At 35.8% G+C, this 15354-nt stretch overlaps 1 protein-coding gene across 1 annotated transcript in view; it reads left to right on the top strand.

The window, feature by feature from the left end:
• Window positions 1-7365: 7365 nt before the first annotated feature.
• The window catches only part of LOC111460387 (flowering locus K homology domain-like), a 9516-nt gene continuing 1527 nt past the window's right edge, over window positions 7366-15354 (top strand). Inside the window, exons 1-8 of the mRNA XM_023103634.1 lie at window positions 7366-7963; window positions 8207-8308; window positions 9930-10151; window positions 13768-13826; window positions 14013-14104; window positions 14221-14333; window positions 14416-14478; window positions 15227-15303. Of these exons, the coding sequence (XP_022959402.1) occupies window positions 7637-7963; window positions 8207-8308; window positions 9930-10151; window positions 13768-13826; window positions 14013-14104; window positions 14221-14333; window positions 14416-14478; window positions 15227-15303 (1055 nt within the window). The 5' untranslated portion in view covers window positions 7366-7636. The remainder of the gene's footprint in view (window positions 7964-8206; window positions 8309-9929; window positions 10152-13767; window positions 13827-14012; window positions 14105-14220; window positions 14334-14415; window positions 14479-15226; window positions 15304-15354) is intronic.

Raw genomic sequence — 15354 nt, 5'->3', positions numbered from 1 at the left:
CTAATGTTCTTTCATTTTGGTTGTTTTTGTTTGAATTAATTATTTTATTCACATAGTTTTTCGGGTTCATTTATGAAAGTTGAATGTTTAAGTTGCATTACGAATCATTATGATATGAAGATGGGATAATAGGTGAAAATAAGATAGTGAAGCAAACACCAGACATGAATTCAAGGTTGATCCATGGCTTAACTAGCAACCTTTTCTGTCACTCGCATATCACGCCTATGGTTAGATATGCTAACACAATTCAAAAGACCGAAAAATTATTAGTTTAGAACGGGCACAACTACCCATTGCACTAGTAGCTCCAAAACCACAAGCTACCCATCAGCGTAGAGGAAACTATGCTCTAAGAGCAAATATTTGAATTTGCATCTCTAAGTTATTCGATGGTTTTTTTGGATTGATATGGCTACTTTTTGGTACCCACTCCACGAGATGATCAATATAATTTGAGTAATTCTTTATGGGATAAAAGTAATTACTCATCATTTTGTCTTAATTCTTTATGGGATACTAGATTTATGAGTAATTCTTTATGGGATAAAAGTATAATGAATCTAACTTTCTAAAATTCTAGACTCATCTAAGTTGGTTATTTGGAGCATGTTGGAATCATTTTAAAGCAAAAGAACAAGAACATGGAAGTAAGAAAGAAATCAATCCTTACCAACAGTTTTGTTCCTCGATGTGTTGTGGGGCTTCTCGGCACTCAACAACGCATGACGCATAATGGGAGGCCTTCAGACATTGTCAGGTGAATCTATGCATGGGGTGGTATGAAATGAAGAGAGGCCTTCAGACGTTGTCTGGTGAATTTATGCATGAGGTGGTATGAAATGAAGAGAGGAACGTCATTGAAAATCTACTATAAAAATTAGTTGGAGTGAGTCAACATTCACCCAAATTGAGAAGAGATAGCTTTGATTCAATGCGGGATTATGAGCATTTGGTAAAGAGGGCAACTTTAGTCTGAGTGTGGAATGAGTAAGTTTGCATAATTTGTAGTGAGTCGCCAACATGTCGAAGAATGAGTCAAACTCGGCTACGTTGATCTTTTTTTCAATCTCTTAAAAAAAAAGCTTTAAATTGTTAGAATTTTGAAAACCCCTATTCATAATAAATATTATTAAAATATATTTGGTAAACCTTTTTTCTCCCTTAAATGTCCCTAAATTCACTAGATTTATCGTCAATCAATTTTAACATTCTAAGATATTAATAAAAAAAATTAAATTGAGATAAAAATAAAATCTTGAAAGAGAGGAACGCTGTTAGGTCCCGAATGGAGTGGATTGTGAGATCTCATATCAGTTGGAGAGAAAAACAAAACATTTCTTATAAGGGCGTGGAAACCTCTCCCTAACATAAGCATTTTAAGAATCTTGAAGGGAAGCTCAAAAGAGAAAACCCAAAGAGGACAATATCTGATAGCGGCAGGCTTGAGCCGTTACAAATGGTATTCGAATCAGACACGGGGCAGTGTGTCAGTGAAAGACACTAAGCCTTGAAAGCGGGTGGACACCGAGTGGTGTGCCAGTGAAGACATTGAACCTCGAAGGAAGGTGGATTGTGAGATTTGGTAATTATTGTGAATCTAACTCATAATAGTTCATTCTCAACCTTAGAGGGGTATTGTGGTCATTTCTTGGTTAAATGACTTGGAAAATATAGTAGAATGGACTCAGATAATGAAAAGTATAGGTTTATGGAAGGATTAGCAGATAATGGAAAGTCGTTCTTGTGGATTACGACTCCAAATATAGTTGTGGGAGATTCAATTTTTTTGTAATCCCGAATCCCGAACTAATTTATGTTTTTTTGTATTTACATTCAAAAAATATTTTATCTTGTATCCTTCAAATAACTTCTTTATTTTGTAACGTGAGTAGATTGTGAAATTTCAATTAAGAATGGAATTTTTTGTATTTAATTTGTTATGAAATATCATTCCATGCATGTGAATTTCAAATTTAGTGGAGAGTAAATTATATTAAATATATATATATATATATATAATATTGTTGAGAAAAAAAAAAGTTATACCTTTGTATAGAAATGAACAGAGATATAATAAAATTTATATAATAGAAAATAAGGGCTATCAAACGTGCATTATAGCATAAGATCAAACCTAGAAAATTTTGAGAGAGTTTAACCCGTTTGGAGGCTTCGTAAATACAGACTCTGACTAATAGACTATGCAAGTAAATATATGAAAACGAGGATAATAAAAATACGGTAAAATTTTGCGCGATTTTAAGTCATTCAACACTATTACTAAATCTAACATAAAAACGTTTACAAAGCATGAGATTTTCAAGTTGTTTACCAAAGAGAGAATGAGATTGGGATACAAAATAAATGCTATGACAAACAATTGTAACGCAGACAACATAGATGTCCCGGGTCGACACCCCTCTATAGCTGCAGAGCTCTTGAGCACTCCCTCACCTCGACTAGTGACATCATTCGCATAGAAAAAAAATGTAGAAAGGGGTGAATATGAAAATATTGAGTAAGCAACCTACTGGGCTCTTATGCTACCTCAATAACCGGGGAAGCTTCGAAGTATCGAGCGGTTTTCTACTCTGTAGCTTACCCCTAAGGGTATGTTTAGGGTGTTATGCCTTTTTGTTCTAAGACTTAGGTAGCTTGCTTTGGATATGTAGTGAACGTTCAGTGTCCTAAATTAAGGCGCTACCTCATACTCTAGTGAGAAGTATGATGTTTGCTAGCTTAAACATCAAGAGCAACCCTGTGTTTACCTTTATGATTCACATCCCCTCTCACGATGAATTCTGCTGCACAGGGTGGAGTATTTGGTTGTCTCAATGCACTACACTATCTTAATAACTAACTTGATGGTACTAGTACACCTACCACCTACCGCTAAGCAGGCGCCACTAACATTAAAGGTACACTGGAGAAGATAGGAGGCGGAGACTCTGGTGACACCATCATACTGTTAGTGACCTAGAGAGCTACCTTAATCATTCTTGAGTGTCATGGTGGTCTACTAGATTCTTAGGGTCGCTAGGGGACTTTGACACGGACTCTCGTCTCCAAGATATTTTGTACTAACTCCTTGAATCTAGCTTAGTCTAGGAGCTCTAGGGTCTTGAACCACTAATTGTCGCTCATGATCTTAAAGTGCTCAGGCAGCTGTCCTGACCTAGGTCTTCATCTAGCCAACCTGCCTCTAACACCCTAGTTTTGTCTCATTGTTGCTACCTATGCTCTATAGCGAGAACACACAATCAATCACCTAAAGCTAACATACAATAAATCAAGCAAATGAATAAACATGCTCAATAGGGAGATAACGTTCATCTATCACCTGGAACACAAATCACAAAATCCTTCTTTCTAGCAAAGCATAAAACTTGGAAATAGCATGCAATACGTAATCTCAACCTAGGGGCAGTTCTATAATTACTACATCAAGTAGGTTATTCTGTTAATTTTATGCTCTAAACACGCCGATTCTATCCACCTAAGGCTGGGTTTGTAAGTATAAATGCTTGTCCAAGCCATCCCTACAAGTAGGTGATAAGCGCCTACACTGCTGGAATTTGCAAATCTAGAGGTCCTTCTAGAATCCTTGCAAAACGTTCACAGAGAAAGCTAACTTAACGGATTGATTCCAACCAAGAGCTGGTTAGAAGATGAATGACTCTTAAATCGAACTTGGAATCTATGATGGTCACTCTTAGATACCAAGACAATTCACTCCAGAATTAGCTTTATCAAGACTAATTCAATGAATCGGTTTAAACATCAAACCTAAAGCAAGGTTTGAAAAAGAATAACACCAGAAGGGTATCAAGAAAACACAAAGGTTTCGTTATTCACTAATACAAATCACTAATAAAAATCACTAATAAATGCTGTTAAATACAAATGGAAGAAAATAAGGCATTCATACACACTATTAATAAATGCTATTAAATACAAATTGAAGAAAATAAGGCATTCATAAATTGTCTTAATTTGTAGTTCAATTACCAATGGCAAGTCTTCTAATCACTTTTCAATGTCAGCGACTCCATTATTTTCTTGATTTGATACTTGAATCTTCTTGTATTGCTTCTTGTAATTGCTCTGTAATTGCTCGTCCGGGTACATGGAAGTGATCAGTTGTTGGATTCATATCATTCCCTCTTTCTTTAAAAGGATTTGTCCTCAAATCAAATTCTTCGTTCTTTCCGAACAAGAATTGAATATTGTTTTTTTTTCCTCACCTTTACCTTAGTTTCTTCTCTCCACTGTTGTTGTTCTTCATATTATTTTCTTTTCTTCTCTAATTTCAATTGGTCACAACGTACTTCATATGGAAACAACTGAAGTAAAGTAAATTTCATCCCGCACAAAGTAAAAGTATACTTGTTCATCAAACCATCAAATGTTACCTTTCTATCATATTATCAAGGTCGGCCGAACAAGATATCCCCTGCATGCATTGGTACAACATCATAAATGACTTCATCTTTATATCTTCCGAGAGTAAAAGAAATAAGAGTTTGGGAGTCCACCTTAATTTCTTCTTTGTTTGTTAACCAATGAAGTTTGTATGGTTTTGGATGAGGATGGACAGAAAGTTGAAGTATTTTTACAAGGAAGCTGCTTACCACATTTGTGCAACTTCCACTATCAATCCCCAAGTTGCATGGGTTTCCTTTTATCAAACATCTTGTGTGGAACAAGTTTTTCCTTTGATCTTCAAATTTCTCTTCCTTGATTTGAACATTGAGTACCCTTCTTGTGATCAAAGATATGGAATTACCTTCTTCAACATACTCATCATCATATGCTGCGGTTTCTTCCACAAGCTATGAATCATGATCCTCACATTCATCATCTGAACCAAGTATACCATTCCTTATCACCACAACTTTTTTATTAACACACTCTTTGCTCATGTGTCCAAACCTTTTGCACTTCCAACATTGAATAGAACTAGACTTCAACGGTACTGTCTTTGAAACTTCATTCTTTTGACAATTGGAACTCTCAGCCTCCACCCTTATAGCAGCCACAAACTTTTCTTTTGGTGACAACGATTCATTTCTATTCACAAAATTATCCTTGTTCCAAGTTTTAGAATTTGAAAAGGTGTTAGTTCGTGATGTGTACATTTTTTAATGCTCTTTTTCTTCCTTCAATTGGTCTTCAATTTTGAGAGCATAATGATACATGTCTTCCAGATATGGTGGTGGATTTCTGTCAACAAGATGAGCAATTTCTCGATTCAAACCTCCAAGGAATCTAGACATGGTATCTTCTTCTCTCTAACATTTGCTCTTTCCATCATAGTCTCCATCTCTTGATAATATTCTGCCACACTTTTTGTTCCTTGCCTCAGATCAAACCTTGCAATTTAATTTTCAATTTTCTAAACATACCTTTTTCGCATGGCTTCTTTAAGTTCTTCCCAAACCTTTTTCTCATGGCTTCTTTAAGTTCTTCCCAAGTCTCTATTGGATCCTCCTTTTTTCTTCTTCTCTCGGATTTGAGATGTTGGTACCAATCACCAGCATGATTGGTAAATTCGGCAATAGCAAGTCTCATCTTCTTATTTTCACTATAGGTGTTGCAATCAAACACATGCTCTATCTTTCTTTCCCATTGCAAGTATGCCTCAGAATCTGCCGTTCCACAAAATGGTGGGATTTTGAGTTTAACTCCTCCATCTCTATCTTCATGTACTCTTTCCATCCTTCTAGGTTGCATAATAGTTGCATGGTTGTTTCTTCCTCTCCATCTTCCTTCAACTTGTCTTTCTTGTACTACAATACCTTCATCTTGTTGTAATGTTCGTTATTGTCTTTGTTGTTGCGCCCTTCTTTCTTGTCTATCTTCCATCATCATTTCCATCCTACCTTGAATTGCTTGAAGAATGGTTGTATTAAGATCTGGTACTGGTGGTACTCCTTCTCTATTATGTGACATTTTGATATCAAGGGGTCTCTCCACACTTCTCACAAAAAATTTCACTCAGGGACTTTTTTTTTTTTTTTTTTGCAATCTTGCTTTAAGCTTGATTTATAACTAATTCAACGATCAATTCTAACAAGGTAAGATACTAAGCTAAGACTAGTATCTCAAGGATCAAGAGCTTGAAAATAAATGATAAGAACCGAATATATATATATATATATCTTTTTTTTCTTTTTTCTTTTTTTTTTTACTACTGATTCTTCTTTCTTTCCTTATTTTATTTTTTTTTGATAATCTAAGAGAGAAAAAAATTGATACAAAAAAAAAATAATAACAATAAAGATATTTCACCTCTAGGCGGCCAAAGAATGTCGACCAAATGCTCTGATACCAAATGATAGCTAACTTAATGGATTGATTCCAACCAAGAGCTTGTTAGAAGATGAATGACTCTTAGATCGAATTTGTAATCTATGATGATCACTCTTAGATACCAAGACAATTCAATCCAGAAGTAGCTTGATCAAAACTAGTTCAATGAATTGGTTTAAACATCAAACCTAAAGCAAGGTTTGAAAAAGAATAACACCAAAAAGGTATCAAGAAAACACAAAGGTTTTGTTTGTATTCAACCATTCATCCCAAATATGAATATTACATGTCTTTAAATAGGTCCAAAAGGTAACCCTAACATAATAAAGTTCAGCCACCAACCACAAATCACTGATAAATGCAATTAAATACATATCGAAGAAATAAGACATTCATAAATTGTCTTAATCGGTAATTCAACTACCAATTGCAAGTCTTCTAATCACTTTCCAATGTCAGCCACTCCATTATTTTCTTGATTTGATACTTGAATCTTCTTTGTATTGCTTATTGTAATTGCTAGTTCAGGTACATGGAAGTGATCAGTTGTTGGATTCATATCAGTAGGGCTCAGGGGAAATCTAAATGGTTACTTACCCTAGTTGGTCAAGTAAGTACGTTGATTGCCTAAAATATAAGACAAGAAAGTGTGACATTTCAATGAATCTATTTGTTGTTACACATTGTGTACATATTGCACGTTACCGTGGAAATTGAAAAAATAACATCTTGTCAAGGTTTATTCAATGATGGGTACCCGAACACTGAAGGGTTTCTAGCGTTGTACTATGAGGACAACAATACTATTTAACGTCGAATGACACAAAAGAAATGAATCAGTTACTCCCTAAGAGCTATTTAACACGAGACATTCTTCCATGAACAACGTTGTTGAGAGGGCGCTCGATATCCTAAAGGGGATATTATATGTATCTGTTCTTTGGAGAAAAAAAATGTATTTTCCCCGTGTAGGTACAATATCGAATAAAAACAATCTACTGGTTGCTGCAAACTCGATAGGTAGAATAATAGTTTCAAATCTATGGTTCGAGAAAGCACCCAATTGTACTAGGTTTAGTGGAGATAACATAAGATGTTATCATATTTTGTTGGGAAATTTATGAAGAAATTTTAACCTAGAAGAAAGGCATAGTGCATACATGGCTATATGCTAGAGAACTAGCGCACTCGCCTTCCCACGCCCTTTGTTGGTTCTCTATGGTATCATCGGCTATTATCATCATTTCTCTTCTGCATTCACGCCTTCCCAGCCTGATACGGCTATCTTTCATAGCCCACTGACGTGAAGATTCCTCCAAATATGCAACCAGGTGATATTCCTCTATACCCTTCCATGCCCGCCATGGCTCCCCTGCCTGTTTCTATGCCCTTACCCGGGACTCTCTTGGTTTCCGACTCCGGACATACCGTCACTGGGAAACGCCGCCGTGAGGACGACCTGATTGTATCCAATTCGGAGGCCGTAGATGTATCGGCTCCCAAGAGACAGGCGAAGGCTCATGACGTGCTTTTCAGAATCATTGTGCCCTCGAAGCAGATCGGGAAGGTTATCGGTAAAGTTGGTTGCCGAATCCAGAAGGTTCGTGAGGAAACCAAAGCTACAATCAAGATTGCCGATGCTGTCGCGGTATTGTTTTTGTATTTGATTTTGAGCGCTTTGGGTTAGGGTTTTCGTTTCGCTTTTCCTTTTTGTCACTCTTTTCCTTTGCTTGGCTATGGAGGAAGTACTAAGAACAAACTTCTTGTTTTTCACTATGTTTAATTTCAGCGGCGATTTTTTTTTTTTCTCTTAACTCTTTTGCTGGTTGTGTTGCATGTCAAACGGTCGTTGTATTGGTGGTGACAATTTGTGCTTTCGATGATATTTCAGCGGTATGAAGAACGTGTTATCATTATAAGTTCCAAGGACTGTGAGAATTCGGTTACTGATGCGGAGAAAGCACTTCAGCATATTGCAGCACTGATACTGAAGGTCATACGTTGCCAATTGTTAACTGTGCCGTAGTGATGATCTATGTATTTTCTTGTGTGATGTTGAGTCTCAATAATATTCTTCTGTTTTTGTTGTGGAAAGGCCAATTTCGAAGAAAATTAAGTTTTTTGTATGACTGGTTTCCTTAGGGAGGTTAAATACTGGACATTGTCCAAGAATCTTCATCCATGGTTTTGGATTCCTACTATAGTCATGCATATTGTGAAGGAAAACGACAGAAAATTTGAACTAAAAAAAGAAAAAAGGAACTAAGAAAGAAAGTAACAAAGAATTGATTCTGAGGTCGGTCTACCATGAAACATCGAAATAGTTTCTGGGGTACATTTGGGATTGATTTAGCTACAGTCAGAGTGTGTGTGGTTAGTTTTAGATGTTTTTTTCCCTTTAAGTTTTTAGTTTTTTAAATACACTGTTATTAGTTCTCTATAAATTGAGACTTTCAGCTTTGTGTTCACACGTCCTCATAATCAAATTTCATTTATTGAGTGACATTTCTGTTTGAGAGCATTAGATTACTCCACAGAGGTTGCATGGGTGAGGATATGCTGGAGGAAGTGCTTGTCAATGACTCTCCCTAGGGAGTCAGGTTCTTTGGCAATGGCTTTATTTTGTTTATTTTGTTTATTTATTTTTCTATTTTATGGAATATTGGCCTCAATAGAGACAAGAATCTTGTTGGGATACATAAAAGTCTTAGAGGAGGTTTGGTCTGTGACAAGTTTAAATGCCTCTCTCTGGGAATTTTTGTTTAAATGAGTGCTGCAATATGCTTTATTTTTTGTTCTCAACAATTAACGCAATCTCCTGTAATTTTTGCTTCATGTTTTGTTTTTGTTCGCTCTTCTGTTCAGAAGTTCATTTCTGTAGGCTATTCCTTTTGTACTTTTGTTTTCCTTAATACAAGCTACAATTTTATATCTATAAAAAGAAAACATTTTCCTTATCTGCAATCTTTGGAAGTGAAACTTCATGAATTTTTCTTTGCTGTATTGACGTGTATAATGGGGTAGTAATGATGGAGGCTACTGGTGTTTTGTACTTCAGAAAATATTGTTATAGACAGCATTGGCAATTTAAAGTTTTCAATCAAAGGTTACATATCCGTTTCTTATTTAACAAAAAAAAATGTTCAATCAAAGGCTGGCATCTCTAGTACACATTTGTCTGCCTTAGAAATTCTGTTCTTTTTCCATATCAGGAAGTTAAATATATAGATGAATATAAAAAGACAACACGTTCATAATGTGTTTTTTCCCCCTTTTGTAAGTAACTATGTGCAATTGAACTAGCTTGAATGTGCACTTTGACAAATCAAACTACCCCTCTAACATCTGATGTTAGGAATTGTAGATATTCGATAACTAAGATAGGCAGCCATCGCATCACTATTTTAGCCTGCAAGTGTGGATTGTGCTCTTTTCCTGAATGACCTGTCCATACTTGATCAATTACATTAGTCTCCTTCTTGAAGTACCGATGTTCGTGTGATAGAATGATAGCTCCTCTTATTTATTGTAGATCATTTTTGAGAATTTTATATCTGCTACATCTTTTAAATTATTTATTTTTTTGATTATACTTTCAAGTCATATTTTTACAGGAGGATGGCACCAGTATTGAGGAACTAAAAGTTGGAACAGGGCATGTGGCTGCTAATACTATTAGGCTCCTAATAGCAGGATCTCAAGCAGGGTCTTTGATTGGTGCCTCGGGTCAAAATATTGAGAAATTGAGGAATTCTTCTGGTGCAACAATTACGATTCTCGCCCCAAATCAATTACCTCTTTGTGCATCTGCTCATGAATCTGACAGAGTGGTGCAAGTGAGTTTTTCCACATTGTCAGAATTTGAAACCTCGTGCATCATTCTTTCTGCCTTTCAATCATGTTCATCACTTTTTGTTTCTGCGAGTAGTGTACTTTGCAACTAATGAGGTGAAAACAATCTTTTGGTTCTACTTTTCTAACTTTTGTTAAATGTTTACCAACGGAAAAGATTGACTTTCATCCATAAAGTGAGCTAACTCGTATTGGATGATAGTGAATATTAATCACACAATACATATTCCTACTTTTGTGGTTTTGTGATGTTTGGTTTTGGCTAATAATATGTGCTGTGTAATCAAGGTTGTCAGGTTAGGAATAGGATTGTGTTGCCTTTCTTTTATATTGTATCATGCTTCTTAAGGAATCATTAATCTTATAATACATAAAACAGCTTGAATATATTCAAGTATAATCAATTTTTATAAACATGGCCATGTGCATGTAATTTTTTTTTTTCGAACGACATATGAAACGTGCATGTGTACCTTCCATCATTTATTAATTTTAATTTAATATAAAAGATCTATAGTTGTTGTATGAAGATTGGGGGCTTGGGACTAGTAAAACTAGAAGCATTGTTGAATTGTCTGTTAGCAATGAGAATACTGTGAGTGGGGTGATTGGCAAATCAATGAATGAAACTTATGTCGGTTTCATTCTTGAAAAGAAAAAATAAGACAAGATCAAGGGTTTTAGACCGATCAACCTCGTAATGATCTTATGTCTTTATAAGATAATTGCGAGGACCTTGGTTGATCACTTGTGAAAGGTCCTTCCTATCACGATTTTAAAATATTTGGGTGCCTTTATTGCAAGAAGACTAATTTTAGATCAGTCTTTGTGGCTAACAAAATCATTGTAGATTATAAGAGGAAGCATAAAGGTGTTACTTTTACCATCGATTATGAGAAAGTCTATGATCATGTGGATTGGGTGTTTCTGGACAAGGTTTTTTTGAAAAAGGGGTTTCAGTATAAGTCGAGGGCTAGGATGATGAGTTGTGAGGAATGACCTACATGCCCAGAGGGAGAAATTTTTCTTCTAGGGACTTATGCAATGTGAGACCTTCTCTCCCCTTTTCTCTTTATACTAGTTGTCAATGTCCTATGTAGGTTGGTCTCTACTGGGGTGGAAAAGGGTTTCCTTGTGGGAAGGAAGAGGCCTCACCTTATGCACCTCAAGTTTGTAGGTGATACTCTTTTCTTTTATTCTGGGAAGTTTCTTCCCTTGTTTCTAGCATGCTTTGAAGCAAGGTCTAATCTAAATATTAACAAAGAAAAGAGCAACAATATTGGCATTAATTGTTGCTACCAGTCAAAATTGAATGCATGAGCATCTTTTGTGAGCTGTGAGGTGAGTACTTTGCCTTCATCATACCTTTCACTTCCTTATGTTCATAACTTAAGGAGTCTCTTTCGGACTTCTTCCCCCCCCCCCCCTCTTTAGATACCCTGTGCCAATTAACAAAAGCTTGGAAAAGATTATTATAGATTTCATGAGCAGGAAGTTGAGGAGGGGGGAGGATCTCATCAAGTCAATTTTGTGGTGGTCTCTAGACATTTGTTGTTTGGGGGTTTGGGTATAGATAGCCTTCGACTAATTAATATGACCTTGTTGGCCAAATGGTTGCCATGTTTCGTTAGGGAGCCTAGGGCTTTGTGGCACAAACTTACTGTGAGCAGGTACAACCCTCGTTCTTTTGAATGGGTATCTGGTAGTAGGCGGATGCGCTCAACCTTTGGACAGATATTGCCTCAGTTTTCCCTTTTTGTTTCTCAATTTCTTAAATGTTGACTGGGGAGGGCTCAGACTCTTATTTTAGAGCTATTTTGGTTTGCTGCCTTCAGAAGGGATTTTTTCTTCTTCAGCCGTCACCTTTGAGTTTGTTGTTGGAAGCTAACCCTTTGTTCCTACTTATGAGGGATATCCTTGTTCTTCAGGGTAGGAGTGTTTCTCATCTTTTGCCCCCTTCTCCTTCCTCGGGCTTCTCTTCTAGTTCTCTTTTTTCTTATTCATTCTCTCTCCTTCGATCATCCCTTCATTTTCTTTGCTCTGGAAGATTAAGTTCTCCAAGAAGGTTAAGTTCTTTGCCTGACAAGTCTTGCATGGAAGAGCGAACACTTTAGACCATGTGCAAAGACATTTTCCCTTATTTTTGGGATTATAGTAGTGCTCCCATCACAAAGGTGCATTAGAGAGTCTTGACCATATCCTTTTGGGTTGCAATTATGCTCAATTGATATGTTCCAAGTTTCAGAATGCGTTTGGAGTCTCATTAGTTTGGAGAAGTAGGGATTGTATGGTTTGGATGGCAGAGGTTTTGTTTTCTCCCCGAAGGATACTTTTCTTTGGCATGCCTGCTTCATTCTTTAGGGGTTTTGGATTGAGAGGATTGTAAGGCTTTTTAGAGGTTCTGATAGACCTTTGGGGGAGTTATCGGAGGTTGTTAGGTCCAATACCTCGTTTAATACCTTGCTTTGGGCCATGATGAGTAAGGTTTTTTGTAATTATCATCTAGGTCTTATCATTTATTGTACTTTTTTTTTTATGGGTTGTTATTTTTATGACCTTATTCATTCTTTCATTTTTCTCAATTAAAACTCGGTTTCTTATAAAACAAAGTATTTGGCCCTTTCACAAAGGGTGAGGTATGGCTGCCAGTGGGAGATGGGGCGGCTGCTGGCTAGAGAGTGAGAGTGAATTGTGGATTGCTTACAGAATCGACTTCCTACTTCAAAATTCAAACTTATTATTACAAGTCAACTGTGCAGAACCTTCTGTAACCAGTGGACTCTGTGCCATGATTTAGAAATTTTGCAAGTTCTCTTCTCGTCTGCAGTTTTTTTCCTACAATATTCACACTTGGTGAATTTTGTAATGCTCAAATTTATAGTTCAGTGCAAGTCAGCTTACTGAAGTGTATGCACCATTGTTTTTAGCCATTTCTGATTCTTCTTTGCAGTCTCTATTGCTCCTTCCCAGTTTGATTTGTATCTATGTTGTCTTATAATGAGATGGAAGTAATAGTTTTGTTGTCGTTCGTACATCTGGATAATATTTCTTGAACACTTCATTCTAGAAGATCTTGTTTCTTATGGAATATTGTGATTTCACTCTGAAATCTATACCAGACTACTACTATTTATAGGTTTTAGCGCCCTTTCTTTGTGAGAACAGGAGTTCCAAGAGGGGCTTGGTTAAGTTACATTATTTCTTTTAAGATTGGGGTACTGCATTGCTGCTTTCTCAGATTTTGCTTTGTTAATGAAGACCCTGTGAAGTAGTAAGGGAATGGAAATTGGTCTTAGCAATGAGAAGGTTGCTCAAATTTTCTGCCTATCATATTCTTCAAGATACAGTTCTTGTTAAGAAATTTAACTTCTAAAATTTACTTGCCAATACTTTTTTAATTTCAAGTTGTTCAATCGTTCCTAAATGTGCATAATGTTTATCAAATCATCTATTGAACTTTATGCAAAATTTCATGCTCATTCTCACATTGCTAGGCTACTTTTTGTGGTGTCTTGTTATCACATCACGTCCCATCTAATCACTTTTTTTGAGATATCTAAGATGGCACTAAGGATTGATTTTGTTTTGATTGGAACTCAGATATCAGGGGATGTTCCTGCAGTTTTGAAGGCTCTTGAGGAGATAGGCAATCAGCTAAGGTCCTATATTGAACAATTTTTGAGAGTTTATTTGATTCACACGCAGTTCTGAAACTTGTACATGAACTACGCATTTTGTGGAGTAAAAGATATAATTGCAGAAGATGACTCTTGAAATCAATCAAATCTTGGCATCCTTTTTTTCTTTCTAATGTTGTATTGATTTGGGGCTGAATTTAATTTCAGGGTAAATCCACCTCGGCAAGTCATTTCTGTTAGCCCAACATATAATTACAATGCAATGCACCCGCCACAGTCATATATTGATCCAACCTCAGGTTATTCAGTGGTTTTCTGTATCAAATAAATCATTTCTGGTTCTGTCTTTTGTGTCTGTGAAGTTTTAATATTTTTTCTTCTAACCACATCATCTTTAGGAAAACCAATCTTGCAGTTAATTATGTAACCTTCGAGATGTTGATATCGGAGACGTTGGTGGGTGGGTTGATCGGGATTGGTGGCTTCAACATATCAAGAATCAGAAATGAATCTGGGGCTACTATCAAGGTCAGAAACCAAGCAGTTTTATTTCACTATGAAAGATCCTGAAATTCAATTCCTATCTATATCCTTACATTATTCTTTACAGGTTTGTGGTGGAAGAGGTGAACAAAATTACAGGCAAATACAATTTGGTGGAAGTGCTGAACAGGCATGACTTTATCTCTTATTTTAAGTTTCATGAACTGACGCTAATTCGTAAATATGCAATTAAACTTGAGTTTAGATAATCATATATTACAGGCATAACTGTTTGGGTTTTATTTCTCTGATTTTGGAAAAGTAAGCTGGGGCTGTTGAAATATTTGAAACTGAAAAAGATATTGTCAAGCACGCCTATATTTCTTCTTTACACGCAATAAATTGTAAGTAAAAAGAAGACATTTGATAATCATAAAAAATAAAAAGATTCTACCGATAAGTTGTAATGGCAAAATCACTGTTACCAAAAGCATATTCATTAAAAATTTAAGATCTAAAAATTTAGTTTTGATAATGATGTATATTTGATAGTGATTACCTAAACATACTTTTTCTAATGGGTATATGGATGTATTCTTAGATGAATGTTCATACGGAATAAATAGTTGTTATAAGAAAGAAATAAATAATTGAATGACTAACAGTTAACACTGATAGTGTATCGGTTTTTGTTCTCCTTTATGTTTCCTTATGTTGTGTTTGTTATTGTTTGTTTTGAATACATTGACCTTGAAGTGACTGATGAAAGATACGAACTGATATAAGAGCAGTATAATTTACCATCTTTTTCAGTTGAGCGTTAAACAATGGAAACAAGCTTTCTTTCTATATATATATATATATATATATTTCTTTTATTTTCTTTTGTTTTCTGGTTAAGGGTCTTCATTTTGAATTTTTATGTGGATGGTTATTAGGTAGCACTGGCAAAGCAAAGGGTTGATGAATATATTTATTCTCAGTTGATACGACAAGCTGGTGTTCAACAGACAGCGTAGGTTTTCCTTCATAACTCTTCATTCTCTCTCTCTCCCCCCCCCCCCCA

This window comes from Cucurbita moschata, unplaced genomic scaffold (assembly GCF_002738365.1).
Source record: "Cucurbita moschata cultivar Rifu unplaced genomic scaffold, Cmos_1.0 Cmo_Scf00023, whole genome shotgun sequence".
Taxonomy (NCBI): domain Eukaryota; kingdom Viridiplantae; phylum Streptophyta; class Magnoliopsida; order Cucurbitales; family Cucurbitaceae; genus Cucurbita; species Cucurbita moschata.
Note: the sequence above shows the minus strand (reverse complement) of the source record. Positions and strands in the feature narration are given on the sequence as shown.